Here is a 14,695-nt window from a genome sequence, read left to right as displayed (position 1 = left end):
AATGGGTGAAAATTACTCAAAAATATACTAAAAGTTGTGATTTTTAACATATTCCCTTTTTGTTAAATTTGGCGAGGATTTAATTTGCGAATTGCCGAATTTGGAAATTTTGGCAAGGATTTAATTTGGCGAATAATCCCCACCAACATTTATCCACTTAAGGTAGTGTCTGGAACGAAAAGGACCAAATTAGTAGCAAAACGATGGAGCGTTTTACGTCACTGGCACGGCAAGTTACACACTCACTATTAGTTAATCCCATTGGGCGGTAGGCGGTTAGGCGGCAGGCATTCTCTAATTCTCCATTCGATGACAGTGCGGTTATTAATTTTGTTAGATCTGACAAATTGATGTTTGTAAGTGCACTTTATAGTTTTGATTCCCATTGAAGAATCATATTCTGGTTTTCATGTTATTAGATGCTGGTTTAGAGCTTTAGGTCTACACTGTTTGAATGAAAATAAAAGTTAAAAAGGGCGCACTATCAGTGAAAGTTATCGTGACATGTTATGACAGGAAGTAACTTGGTGGAGTTATCAAAACAAATTTGTTGTCAAAGAGATTTAACAGTAAGTGAAAATACAGGCCAGATATCAACAAGTCCCATGTTGCGTACACTCGTCCCAAGTTGGAGCAGTTGACGGTACTTTATTTCCTGGAAGTTCTTTTTCAAAATTTTCAATTTCAACAATATTTTTCAATTGCTTAAAGATAGGTAGCTTTTTTCTAATGACCCCATAATGGAGGTTTGCAATTTTAGCAATTTCTCGAGATATCTTTAAGATATGAATACAAAATTTTGACCATACTTTTAAAATGTGATTTAGAGGGTTTTGTGCATAAATTTGTTTGATAAAATTATTACAGTATATCCCTGGTTGTCAAAACGGAGGTTTGGGATTTACGACCCGATGGATGTAAAATTTATGATTTTTATAAAATATTTCAAGATTTTCAATGATGCAAAGTCTAAACTGAAAATTTAGAAATTTTCAAAATGACAATTTTGATTTACAACGTCTTAATCAAGTTTCTGAAAACCAATCTCTTTTGAAAATAGTTCCATTCATGTATGGAATATGCTGTGAAAATTTTAGAAAAACAGCTTAACTGAAACTGAAAATATTAAGCTTTAAAGGTATTTTTCTCCTACATTTTGTTAAAAAATGACAGAATTTGCCATTTTTGCTGATTCAGTGAGAAATTTTATATATAATGTTAATTTTTTGTTATAAACTATTAACTCAAGCTGGTAAGAATTGAATTCCAAGATTTTTTGCTGTTTCTCATGTTTAGAATTTTCGTTTTTATCAATGCTGATTCTAGTGCCCCAAAATACTGGTTGACCTTTAAGATACTATATCTTTTATCCATCATCTAAAGTCACAGATGTATCTACATTTTCTGAAGGACATTAGGTTTAGAAAGTTTCCTATACCCCATTTTCATAATTTATTTTCAATATCCAAGGAGCTAGAGTAAGTTTTATGCAATTTTTATCTCATTTTGGTGTTAAAATATTTCCTTCAGACGCAAGTATATTATTTTGAATCTGTCTCAAACCATCAAAAACATGCTCATTTTTAAGTATAATCATCATTCTTTCAAAATAAACAAAAATCGTTTAATTCTGATAAATCTACAAGTCAAAATGACGACCTCCGTTTTGGGGGCCAAACATATTACGTTCGACAAAATTCGACAACGGGAAATGTTCGACAAATTCAAGTTCGATAAAGTTTGACAACAAGAAAGGTTGTTGTGAGTTTGCTCTTTCTTACCAGTTCTTACAGTAGATGCATCAAAGACACCAGGTCCTTTATTTCAGGAAAATGCATATTTATAGCAGAGCCTTAAACAGAAAGAAGCAACAGGTTTATCATGAGGTGTAATTTTGAACAGATTGGTATTGATCAAAGAACGTAGTCGACGACTACGTTAAAGGAATCCTGTGATGTTTAAACCATATTTTGAAAAAAAGGGAGTAATTGAGGACGATTTTAGCCATTCTAAATTGAAAATTTCTCCCGTTGACTCAAACCCCTTTTGAAAACTATTCACACTAATTCACAGGTCCCGTCAACAGGGGGGCCGGGGGGGGGCATGACCCTCATGTTTTTACCAAAAAAAAGCTGCTTGTACTTTTAAAAGATTTCCATTATTTTTACATGAATTATTTTCTAATTGAATTGAAATGGGTCCTAAATAGCACTTTGAACCCTTCAAAATTCAAAAATTTCCTCCGTTGCCCAACCATGGTAGGCTTTGTCAATTTACTCAAATATATCTCAACCCTCAAACCAAGGCCCTTTGATGTGACCCACCAGTTGTCATACTATTTTTGATATGCATAAGTCAAGATTACGTCATTTTTCCTATCGGAAACACCCAAAAAAACTGAAATTTGACCCCTGTGTATTACGAAAAATAGAAAATCAAAGGTTGAATTCCTTCCACCTTTCCAGACCTTTTGGGTGTTTCCGATAGGAAAAATGACTTGAAATGATATATTTTGACGACTAAAGACACACCTATTTGTCGGCATATATAACGGCTTTTTATCCATACCAATAGGTCTAAACGTGGTCTAAAAATTGAATTTATCCAGAGAACTAAATTTTCTAGGCTTGTAATGACGTGAAATTGGCATGATCGTGAAAATTTAATTTTTCAGGCGTGATGGCGTGAAATCGAAAAAAAAATTTGGGTTTGCTGGGGGGGTCCTCTTTTAAGGGCAAAGATGTCAGAGGTGTTTGAAAATTGTGAAATTGCTTTGAGAAAAAGGTTTTTCAGATTTTTTAAAGTGATTTTTTCAATGTTTCATTGCTCAATAACATGAAAATTTGTTCTAAAATAATATGCAAAAAGATCCTACATCGATGCCGGAACACAGCCAGAAAGAGATAACAAAACCCCCATTGTAAGTTTGTTTACACATGACTCATTTTGCTGTCTGCATTTCCAACAAAAAACAGTTGAAAACAAAACTAAATGAGGCACAGTGGGCCTACTTATTGCAAGGGTGTCAAATACCACATGTTCAATAATAAAATCAATTTTTCTTTCCAAAAACAGCAATAATTGCCAAAAACGGCAATTTTCATTTATTTACTTTTTGGACCTACCGGGAGGTCCTTTAATTTGACCGTTGTCCGTTCGTCTGTTACAAGCTTTTCTCAGGATTGGCACATTAGTTTTTTTTAATTTTTTGCACAATGATACAAAATGGCAATGCCTGAAAAGTGACGGAGCCCGATTTTTGAAAAAAATTTTTGGGGGGCAAATTTGGGCCAAAAACTACCTAAAAATTAGGTTTTTTGGACTTTGTGCAAAATTGCTTCATTAGTTTTTCCTGATTTTTGGCAGAAAGATAGAGTGCAAGGTACCCTAAAATGTGGCTGAAGTAATTTTTCTCGGAAAATTTTTTTTCGTCGTCAAATACGGATTTTCGCAAATTTGGGCCAAAAACTACCTAAAAATAAGGTTTTTTGGACTTGGTGCAAAATTGCTTCATTAGTTTTTCCTGATTTTTGGCAGAAAGATAGAGTGTAAGGTACCCTAAAATGTGGCTGAAGTAATTTTTCTCGGAAAATTTTTTTTCGTCGTAAAATACGGATTTTATTTTCGTTTTTTGGGGGAAATTCCCTTTTACCATTTTCCTGTTAGCAGCTTTTCTCGGGATTGGCTCATTAGTTTTTTTTAATTTTTTGCACAATAATACAAAATAGCAATGCCTAAAAAGTGACGGAGCCCGATTTTTGAAAAAAAATTTTGGGGGGCAAATTTGGGCCAAAAACTACCTAAAAAAAAGGTTTTTTGGACTTTGTGCAAAATTGCTTCATTAATTTTTCCTGATTTTTGGCAGAAGCAGAAAGATAGAGTGCAAGGTGTACCCTAAAATGTGGCTGAAGTAATTTTTCTCGGAAAATTTTTTTTTCGTCGTCAAAATACGGATTTTCGCAAATTTGGGCCAAAAAACTACCTAAAAACAAGGTTTTTTGGACTTGGTGCAAAATTGCTTCATTAGTTTTTCCTGATTTTTGGCAGAAAGATAGAGTGCAAAGTACCCTAAAATGTGGCTGAAGTAATTTTTCTCGGAAAATTTTTTTTCGTCGTAAAATACGGATTTTCATTTTTTTGGGGAAATTCCCTTTTACCATTTTCCTGTTAGCAGCTTTTCTCGGGATTGGCTCATTAGTTTTTTTTAATTTTTTGCACAATGATACAAAATAGCAATGCCTAAAAAGTGACGGAGCCCGATTTTTGAAAAAAAAATTTGGGGGGCAAATTTGGGCCAAAAAACTACCTAAAAAAAAAGGGTTTTTTGGACTTTGTGCAAAATTGCTTCATTAGTTTTTCCTGATTTTTGGCAGAAAGATAGAGTGCAAGGTACCCTAAAATGTGGCTGAAGTAATTTTTCTCGGAAAATTTTTTTTCGTCGTCAAATACGGATTTTCGCAAATTTGGGCCAAAAACTACCTATAAAAAACAAGGTTTTTTGGACTTGGTGCAGAATTGCTTCATTAGTTTTTCCTGATTTTTGGCAGAAAGATAGAGTGCAAGGTACTCTAAAATGTGGCTGAAGTAATTTTTCTCGGAAATTTTTTTTTTCGTCGTAAAATACGGATTTTCGTTTTTTTGGGGAAATTCCCTTTTACCATTTTCCTGTTAGCAGCTTTTCTCGGGATTGGCTCATTAGTTTTTTTTAATTTTTTGCACAATGATACAAAATAGCAATGCCTAAAAAGTGACGGAGCCCAATTTTTGAAAAAAAAATTTGGGGGCAAATTTGGGCCAAAAACTACCTAAAAATAAGGTTTTTTGGACTTGGTGCAAAATTGCTTCATTAGTTTTTCCTGATTTTTGGCAGAAAGATGGAGTGCAATGCAAGGCACCCTAAAATGTGGCTGAAGTAATTTTTCTCGGAAATTTTTTTTTCGTCTTTTTTTAAAAATACGAATTTTCTTTTTTTGGGGGAAATTCTGTTTTACCATTTTCCTGTTAGCAGCTTTTCTCGGGATCGGCTTATTAATTTTTTTTCATTTTTGCACAATGATACAAAATAGTAATGCCTAAAAAGTGACAGAGCCCGATTTTGAAAAAAAAATTTTGGGTAAATTTGGGCCAAAAACTACCTAAAAATAAGGTTTTTTGGACTTGGTGCAAAATTGCTTCGTTAGTTTTTCCTGATTTTTGTCAGAAAGATAGAGTGCAAGGTACCTTAAAATGTGGCTGAAGTAATTTTTCTCGGAAAATTTTTTTTCTTCATAAAATTTTCAAAAAAGACGACCAAGTTACACAATGATAAAAGAAAATAAATCAGACGTTTTTGCATTGTTCTAAGACTTATTGTGTTTGCTCACTACCAATAGTAAAATGTAGAATGCCTACTTTTATCTGATTTTGATCAACAGGTAGGTCCATTCAGCATGTTGCTTGTTTATTTTTCTGTTAATTCAGCATTTCATCATTGAAATAATTGTCGTTTTTGGCAATAATAATTGCTGAAAAGAGCAATAATTGCCATTTTTATCTTAAACATTCAACATTGATAGTGTGCAGACAATAGACCTAACTCTTCATACAAAAATTACTGGAAACGCATATTTGGACTTTGTACCCTATGCTGCACGCAAGCACTGAAGCTAAAGTCCCGCAAAAGCAGGACAAAAATCAGTTTTTTAAAGTTTGCAAAAAAACGCCACATAGAAGATCTTTCAAATTAAGTATATGAATAGAGCAGTAAAAGTATAACTATTCTATTTTTCCTTTTTTTTGCAATGGAAATAAAGGGATAATGATAATTGAATACTCTCCACTGATGATCCGCAGACAGTATCGTAAAGCTAGAATCGCTTTGCGTGTCTTCGATTGAAAAAAGATTGACAGATTAAAGTTTTTCATCCACGCGGTAGCTCGCGGGCATTCTGCAAGCATTCTCGGCTCAATCCTCAGTCCACGCTAAAAATGGTAGACTAAGCTGTGAAAGATAATTTCGATGGAAGTTGTTGGATTGTTTACAAGGCTCTTAACAGAAAATCCTTTATTTTATTGTCGATGATGACAGTTATTAATTTTGTTAGATCTGACATATTGATGTTTGTAAGTGCACTTTATAGTTTTGATTCCAGTGAAGAATCATATTCTGGTTTTCATGTTATTAGATGCTGTTTTAGAGCTTTAGAGCTAGCCTGGCAGAGGGGTCCAGCCCCCAGCATTTTTCAGGGGAGACTAAGGTAAATAGCCCCCGTCAAAATTCTAGAAGCATAGCCCCACCTTCACAAAGCAATAATATTACAAAGAAATTTTGCTTGCAAATTCTCGATAAATTTATTTTGCTACATGGAAAAAAAATTTTCAAGATTTTTAAGGTATGTGTTCACCTTTCTTGACACATTCTCTTTAATTGATCATATCTTTAGAACAACAAATTTTTATATATCAAAAGTATATATTTTCTGAAAGCCAATAATATTCTCTTTCTAATGGTAAAAGTTTCAGCTGAATTTAAAAAACTGGGCAGGATATAATTAAAATCTTAAGAATTTTAACCTTACCTACTTCAAAGAAGTTAAAGTCACCCATAGCTTTTGAATTTTGAAAAAATAATTTCGATACTATGTTCTCAATAGATTGAACTAAAAAAGTCTCTCAGGATTTTTTTTGGGATTGACTCTAACTCTTTAAATCCTAAATTCTGTAAAAATATCGATATAAAAATAAATTTAAATGTAATTTTTTCAGTTATCTGTAAATTGAGGAAAAACAACTCTTTTTAAGTTTGATCTTTTGGGAATCTCATAAAAAAAGAATGAAGTCGATATCTAAATGCTATGGGTGACTTTAACTTCGTTAAAAGTAGTATGGTGTGGTAAAATTTCGTTTTTTTCTACATCAATTTGAAATTTTTAACGAGATGATTGCTGTTTATTTGAGTAATCAGTGAAATGTGTCAAAAATATTACCATTCAATAGAGGTGAGAATAAACATCAGCTGAATTCTCTCTTTTGTCTTTGTTGTTTCCGAAAGAGACAATTATTTGAGTAAAAAATCCATCACAAGACAAACTTTGTTTTGAAATTTAAATGGTTATAACTCTGGATCAAAAAAAGATTTTAAGATCGCAATTTTACCAAAATGAAATCATGTAACTTGTCTTCCACTTTGACTGAAAAAGATTTTGGAATAAATTGGAATAAAGGTGTAACATAATTCAAAATATCTTCAACCTATCAGCTCTGCTCCCAGTTCTATTACACAACACTCAGTCCCCCCTAGCAAGCTAGCCCCAAGTATTTTTTGAAAAATACAGCCCCCAATCAAGCAAAAATGGTTTAGCTCTCCCCCTAAGCTCAGGGGGGTGCATTCTTTGATGTGACATTCCAATCATCTTGCGCATGTTTTATAGATCATCTCAGTATGTAATTTTCTTCCTTCTGACAAAATTTGGTTAAATTCTGCTTATGTTTTTTATAGAAAAAGGTGTTGTGGAGGTCACTATCTTTCATTTTGATTTGGTTTCATCAGCAATATTATGGTAAATTTTGTCGTTTTTTGACAAAAAACGAATAAAAAGGTGTTTTTTGTTTGTTTTTGGGTCATCAGACTATTTTTATTAACGCCTTTTTAGTGTCCGCTCATGGGAAGCTGCTCCTCCTGAAATCACTACAATTTTGGTAAACAGCCTTTTTAGCGAAAAAACACAGGCCAAAATGCCCTTTTTGGCCACCAACTGATGCTGCCCTGCCTTTCTAAAATATGGTCTTGTCATTGGAATCAATGAAACATGATCTTTCATGTCGTCATATTTTTATATTGCACAATTAACCTTAGAGGAAATCAGCCAAATTCTCCTAGTTCAGGTATGGTTCTCTTAAGTAGGAGACTAAAAATCTCCTTAAAAAGAATCCTCTAATTTGGGTATTCGCTTTTTCCTGAGGAATTGTCATTTCTATATTTCACTCCTCTTTACCATGACATACAATTTTTTCAAATTATTGAGAACAGGGCGGCGTAATTAATGGGAGGGAGGTGAAGGAAAGATCTCCTGGGGAAGGCTAGAGTTAAACTTTGAAGAATTTTTTTTTTCATTTTGATCGTTTTTAAGCCAGCTTCAACATCCAAAGGACTTTTAGTGCGTTCAGCTACAGGTACCGGCTAGTCCTATTTATATTACCAGACGATGTCAGTCGAACCGTCAAACAATCGAACTAGTCTAATTTCATCGAAATAATCGAACGATAGCTGTTCGATTACCGAACCCCATCGAATAGTTATTGAACCGAGAAATCTCGGTAAAGTTTGATTGTACTCGATAACTGTTCGATGTTTTCGATTTCATTCCCTTAGACCATAAGCCATAGACCTTTTCCTAATCATGAAGTTATGTTGAATAATTCTTTTAAAAGCTCCAGCATTAAAAAAATAACATAATATTTTCTTATCATTCTTTTGATACTTGTGTTTTTTGTGTTTTAATGCATATTGCATAATGCATAATGCATAATATTTGAAAAATGTCAATTTTAGAGGCTATAATAAGGAGAATTTTAAAGATAATACTTTCAACAAAACAAATATACCATTTTCTACCAGAAAATAAAGGGTAGAAAGCTGTAAATTTGAATTTTGGATGATGAAGAAAATCCATGATCCACTGAAAATGCTTGTCGCCATTTTGATTTTCATAGTTGTATTATACAGAACGTAGTATTATGTAGAAAAAACACGAAAATATCTCCTCCGTATATTACTTTTCTAACTCGAAAACGTAAATTTTTAAATTCAAGACCTTTCTGGGTTTTCTCAGAGATTTTTTCGAACAATTGCTAATTGCTAATAAATTTCAACGGGTTTTTACCCTCTTACAAAAAGCATTAACCATGTGAATGCTTTTTGTTAGATGAGCCAATATCTAGCCAATATAAATTAAAGAGCTTCATCCGGAATCTAAATCAAAGAAAATAGACTTCGAATCTTTTTACATTCGAATGTTTATGTTTTTTTGAGGAAGAAGAAGAGGGAAACCTTTATGATCTGTTGCATGCTTATTATTTATGCTGACGGAAAACCCTTTGTTGTTACGATTCAAATATTTTCTATTTCGTTTGGATTCGAAAAGTAAATATTATGTCTGGGGAAATCCCTCTGATTGGAATGTTTACAAGAAACTCTGCTTCTAAAGAGGTTTTCACGGTTTCAGCCTCTGCAAAGGAAAGTTTTAGAAAATATAAAACCGTTCTGTAAATTACACAATACTATTATGCATTATTCAATATGCATTATGTTTTATGCATTTTGTACCCGTCGATTAGGAAAAATCTATCATCAGTAATTTTTGTTAGATCTACAGGAAACTTTTGTATAGCTCATATCACTTACTTTAATTTCAAGCCTTAAAAATTTTCTTTTTCTATTGAGGAAGATGCAAACAAGTAAAAGGGCTAAAAACAAAGATAACTTTATAGGCACTTAAATTTTTTTTCTCAAATAACTGGAAAGCACTTACTGATTTTAGATGAATTAAAAATGGCTGAAAGTGTTGAAGAATTTAATTTTCCTGACATCGGGGAGGGAGATTTGCCATCCTTGGAGAGTATTCTGACTGAAGATGATTCAAGTGTTTACCAGTTTGAAGAGATTGATGCACCCTCACAAGGTCTTGAATCAAGACTCGATGACAGTGATGGCAATATCAGTTTGGCAAGTGTTGCCCTGCCCAATGCAAAAGCCAATCTTAGTGACTTACTGAAAACTAAACGCCCGACTATTCATGGATCCATATTACGTCATGTTATTCTGAAACGACTATCGTCACAAATGTTGGATGCATGTAATAGAAGAGATGCAGGGTTACCAACTTCAATGGCAGTTTCAACTTTGGTAGCTATTGGAACTTCTCATGGGTTGACATTGGTGTTTGAACCAAAACATCAAGTTTTGAAATTGTTGTTGGGATCAAGCAAGGATGGTGAAAAATATGGAGCTGTCACAGCACTTAGTAAGAAACCCTTTAAGCCAACTTTGAATTTTTTATAACACTCAGGTCATTAAAATACAATGTTTTCTATACAACAAAATTGTAAATGTTTCTTTGTTGAACTATTCCAAACACATTGCAGATCAGATCACTTTGAATGTTATAGACGCAGATAGACGTAACAATAATTACTCTTCCAGGTCATGAAAACGATTGCTTTGCATTTTTATCTGGAAAAGTTTAAAGGAATAATCAAATGGTTAGGGATATTTAGATTACAGAAACCTTCTGTGGTTCTTAGTAAAACCTCAAAATATTTTTGTGTTATACAATTTTCCAAAATTGAGATATCAAAATTTGAAATTTTTGAGATTTTGCTCAGGACAATAGAATGATCCCACATGCCAAATATTACAAACCATCTGATTATCCCTTTAAGAAATTTATTCTCCTCGTTCCTTAGGCATAAACGTAGATTGTGATCGATTATTATGTGGTTATGCTCGTGGACAAGTCACCATGTGGGATTTGAGCAAGGGACAATGCTTACGTGTCATCACCGATGCTCATCCATTAGGTCACGCAGTACTTCACATTCAATTTACAGATGACCGCACTATGGCTATGTTGAATGACAGCAGTGGTTCTGTTTACACTTTGAGTTTCAAACGTGCGTTGACAAGAACATGTGAATCCAGCTGCTTTTTTTCAGGAAGTAAAGGTGAAGTGTGCACCATGGTACCTTTACATATCAGTCCAAACTTAAAGGATTCACCTTTGTATGGTTCATCACTTCTTGCAATGGCGTCACTTACCAAAGTTATTGTGGTCAACATGAAGCCAAAACCAGTCCCAGTGTTCACGCAAAAATTGAGCGGTCCTGAGAATACCTTACCTCACTTGAGCTGGCATTTCATGCTTGCCGAAGTGGAACCTAACGGAAAACAAGTTGTTCCCGTCTTAGCGTTAGCACGACACCAAACCATTCAGTTTTTCAAAGTTGTCAAAGTGGAAGAATCCTTTGTATTTACTCCGACATTGAAAATGATGCTTGATTACACTCTAATCTCAATGCATTGGTTGAACTCACAAACGATTATCACCATTGATGCTCTAGAGCGAATCCACACCATTGACATCAAAACCCAAGAGGAGCTTGAATGTCTTGATTTAGCCTCTGTTCAACTTGTATACGGAAGTAGTTACTTCAAATCCTTATCAACAGGGGGAAATGTCAGTGAAGCTTTGAAACGGGCTAGTGTTCAAGTTTGCTATCAATCAGTCCAATGTTTCAGTGGACAATTATTGATTCTTGGCACTAAATCTGTGCATTGTTTAACATTACGTCACTGGCAAGACCGTCTTGAATTTTTCGTCAAGAGAAACGAATTCCTTGAAGCTTTGAAACTTGCAGAATTGTTTTACACTGACAAAGGGAAAGCAGTTGTTGGCTTGACCAATAACAAGGAACAGCGCAGGAGCGTCGTCGCTGAGGAGATTGTTAATATTTTGCTATCTTATATTGACATTGCAATGACTGTCAACTGTCCCAAAACTCATGACGATGGAATCTTGGCTCCTTATTTTAGGGCATTAGTTGCACCTAGTATCAATTACTGTCTGTTGATCAATGATTTAGATTTGCTTTTCACCGCTGTTTACGAAAGGTTCTCCGATGATGCCGTTGCTAAACGAGGATTTTTGGAAGGGTTGGAGATGTATATTCTTGATTCAAAGATCAAATTCCTGACACCTGTGGTCATGCAAGACCTCATTGAACATTATGAGAGTACAGACCAAGTCGATAAGATCCAAGCATGCTTTGTACACTTGGATTTATCAACAGTTGATATTGATAACCTTGTTCGACTTTGTTGGGCTCACAAATTGTATGATTTGGTTATCTACGTTTTCAATAAAGGACTACGTGACTATTTGACCCCTCTTGAGAAACTGATCAAGATTTTACATGATGCTTTGCAGAATACTGATGGTCCTTTGAGCTTTGTTGATAACCAACTTGGATGCACTATTCTCGTTTACCTAAGCTGTTGTTTAGCTGGTAATCAATACCCGATCGGTCAAATTGATGCGAATCTGGTCCAAGAAGTTAAAAGTGACATTTTCACGTCCATAATCATCAAACGTAGCGAGCACGCAGATTTCCATGAGACGTACCCGCACGTACGAACGCTCCTTTTGTTCGACACACGTGAATTTCTCAACGTCCTTTCCATAGCGTTTGAAGAGAAAGAATTTGAACCGGAAAGTGAAGCCGTGGCGGTAGGTGCCCTTTCTAAACGCCAGAAGATTGTGGATGTTTTATTACAAGTGATGGTGAACAACCCAGCTTTCTCACCTTCTTTGGTCGGTGCATTGTTCACCTTCATTGCTCGACAAATGGCCAAACACGAAGGTAGGATAAAAAAATTAACAACTGCCTCGCCAACTTTCTTTTGCAAGTTTTATTAACTGTCTAGAAAATGCTTTAGGTTTTAAGCCTGCTTGATACCAATACTCCAGCTTTTCTCATTGTTTCCTTCTCTTTTATATAAAAAGGGACTCATAATTTTGGTCTTTTTGTGGGGGGGGGGGGGGGGGGGGGAGCCGGGGGAGATAACAATTTTGGGAGGGAGAAAATAAAGAGACAGGAAAATCATAACCTTGGGAATTTTTACTTGTGAGAACCGTTTAAGCAAATCAGTATTGAAATCGTTTTCCAGCAAATCCATTTTTCAATACAACTTCATATTTTAAACCAAAATTTAAAAATTTCAAAGATCTTTCTGTTTGTTTCCGTATTGATCGATATTAATTTATACGTGATATTCGTGAATTATTCTTGCTTCTACAACCATACTGAACATTTTTTCTTTTTTACAAATCTACTTTATAGGAAGTATCCACGTCAACAAACTTCTATTCGAGCAAGTCTTAGAATATCTGACTAATCCAGACGAAGAGAAGCGACACGAAGAACGAGAGCAAGCCTTACTGGAGCTTTTAGCTGCTGGTGGTTTGAAACAATTCCCTGATGAACAAGTCTTAGCTTTATCTGAATCAGCCAAGTTTTATCGCGTCTGTGAAATCATTTATAAGAAGAAACGACAGCATGGTAAAGTTCTATCTTGCTACTCACGTGACCCTGCTCGCCGACTTCAAATCTTCGAATACATCGACCAAACACTGGTTGATGACTCATTTACCGATTTAGAGCGGGAGGAATTTTCGGCTGCCGTACTGGAGGTCACTAACGATCTTGTACTGATCAACAGCTTGAAATTCGCTCGCCTTATCATGAAACATTTCACAGAAATGACGAACAAAGTTGTCCACGGTTTGAAAGACCAGCCAGAAATTCAATACACATTCTTGAAAGGTGTTTTCGAAGCTAAGAGTGGCTACAGTAAAGATGATGCTAAGAAGGTTGCAAAGAGAGCGAAAATCGACCATGACGTTCATGAAAGATTCATCGAGCTCATGTGTTTCTATGAACCAGAACGTGTTTTAAGATACCTGCAAAATTCCGACACCTACCGCCTGGAGCAGGCTCTAGCCATTGTACAAGCGAACAAGATCGTGCACGCGGCTGCTTATTTGCTTGAGCGTATGGGTGATGTTGAAAGCGCGTTCAAATTGTTACATGATGATCTACAAGAGAATGTGGACAAGTTATCTCGATGTTTCAAAGAATTGCCTGATGAGAATGAAGTTTCGGACGAGTTAGAGACAATCCTCTCACAAACACGTAAAGCTATGCAAGAGGTAAGACCCAAATTATAAGTATTTTTTAGCAAGACGAATTCTTGAAACTTTTTAAACATTGTAGAATTTATGCCTGTAAACAGAAACAAATCTCTTGTCAGCAACCTTTGTTAAAACCATTATCCAGCCTCGGTACATATTACCGACTTCAGTTATATGACGTACACTTTTTTTATTAACCGCTCCAGTTTTTGGGTCAGCCCTGGGGTTGCTTACGATTCTAGCTCATTAAAAAAATGCTTTGACCACCCCTGATATTATACCATACATTTATTGGGTCAAAAAGATCTAAATCCAAAAAGCTTTTACTATACAAGATAGTGGAAAAATTTGGCTAATTTGAGGGCTCGAGACTTTTATTTCGGCGATTAATTTTCTGTAGGAAAGCACACATGTTAAAACTCAAAATAAAACATTTATTAATGATAGGACAACGTTTTCTATGGCTAACTGGACAACTCAAACCGAACCAGAATCATTAGAATCAATTGTTGCTCTTTTGTTTCAGGTTCTTCGATTGTGTTTGAGAAATTCCCAACGGTTGGAAAGTGAGGATCGAGAAGCACTTTGGTTCCCTTTATTGGAGACTGTCATGGCACCTCAACGAACCATCAAAGTAAGAGACCTTATTTTTTGTTAAATCTCCCTAATTCGAACTCGGACGGAAAGTCTGATTTATTGGAATAACAGAGACATACGAATTATAGAGAATGTTTTACGAAAGGTTTCTTCTTGGCGGGAGCTGGGGATTCGAATTCTAGAAAGATTTGAATGATAATTAATAGAAGTTCCAATAGCAATATCATACCAAAGTGATTCTAAAAATATACATCAAGATTACTGTTTGTTGGAGTTTTAATCCCATCATCCTTTGCATATATTGGTTTTCCAAGTCAGTTATACACTTATTGACAATACAAAAGTCTCTTGCATTACGAATCAAGATGAAA

At 34.9% G+C, this 14,695-nt stretch overlaps 1 protein-coding gene across 1 annotated transcript in view; it reads left to right on the top strand.

Annotated features, from left to right (window-relative positions):
* LOC136816553 (vacuolar protein sorting-associated protein 8 homolog) overlaps nucleotides 1-14,695 on the top strand; it is a 37,744-nt gene that overhangs the window by 4,660 nt on the left and 18,389 nt on the right. The window contains exons 2-5 of the mRNA XM_067072894.1: nucleotides 9,519-10,001; nucleotides 10,444-12,396; nucleotides 12,877-13,745; nucleotides 14,254-14,361. Of these exons, the coding sequence (XP_066928995.1) occupies nucleotides 9,530-10,001; nucleotides 10,444-12,396; nucleotides 12,877-13,745; nucleotides 14,254-14,361 (3,402 nt within the window). The 5' untranslated portion in view covers nucleotides 9,519-9,529. The remainder of the gene's footprint in view (nucleotides 1-9,518; nucleotides 10,002-10,443; nucleotides 12,397-12,876; nucleotides 13,746-14,253; nucleotides 14,362-14,695) is intronic.

Source organism: Clytia hemisphaerica, unplaced genomic scaffold (assembly GCF_902728285.1).
Source record: "Clytia hemisphaerica strain Z4C2 unplaced genomic scaffold, Clytia hemisphaerica genome assembly, whole genome shotgun sequence".
In the NCBI taxonomy this organism is placed as follows: Eukaryota; Metazoa; Cnidaria; class Hydrozoa; order Leptothecata; family Clytiidae; genus Clytia; species Clytia hemisphaerica.
The sequence above is the reverse complement of the archived record's forward strand: the minus strand, read 5'-3'. Positions and strand labels throughout refer to the sequence as shown.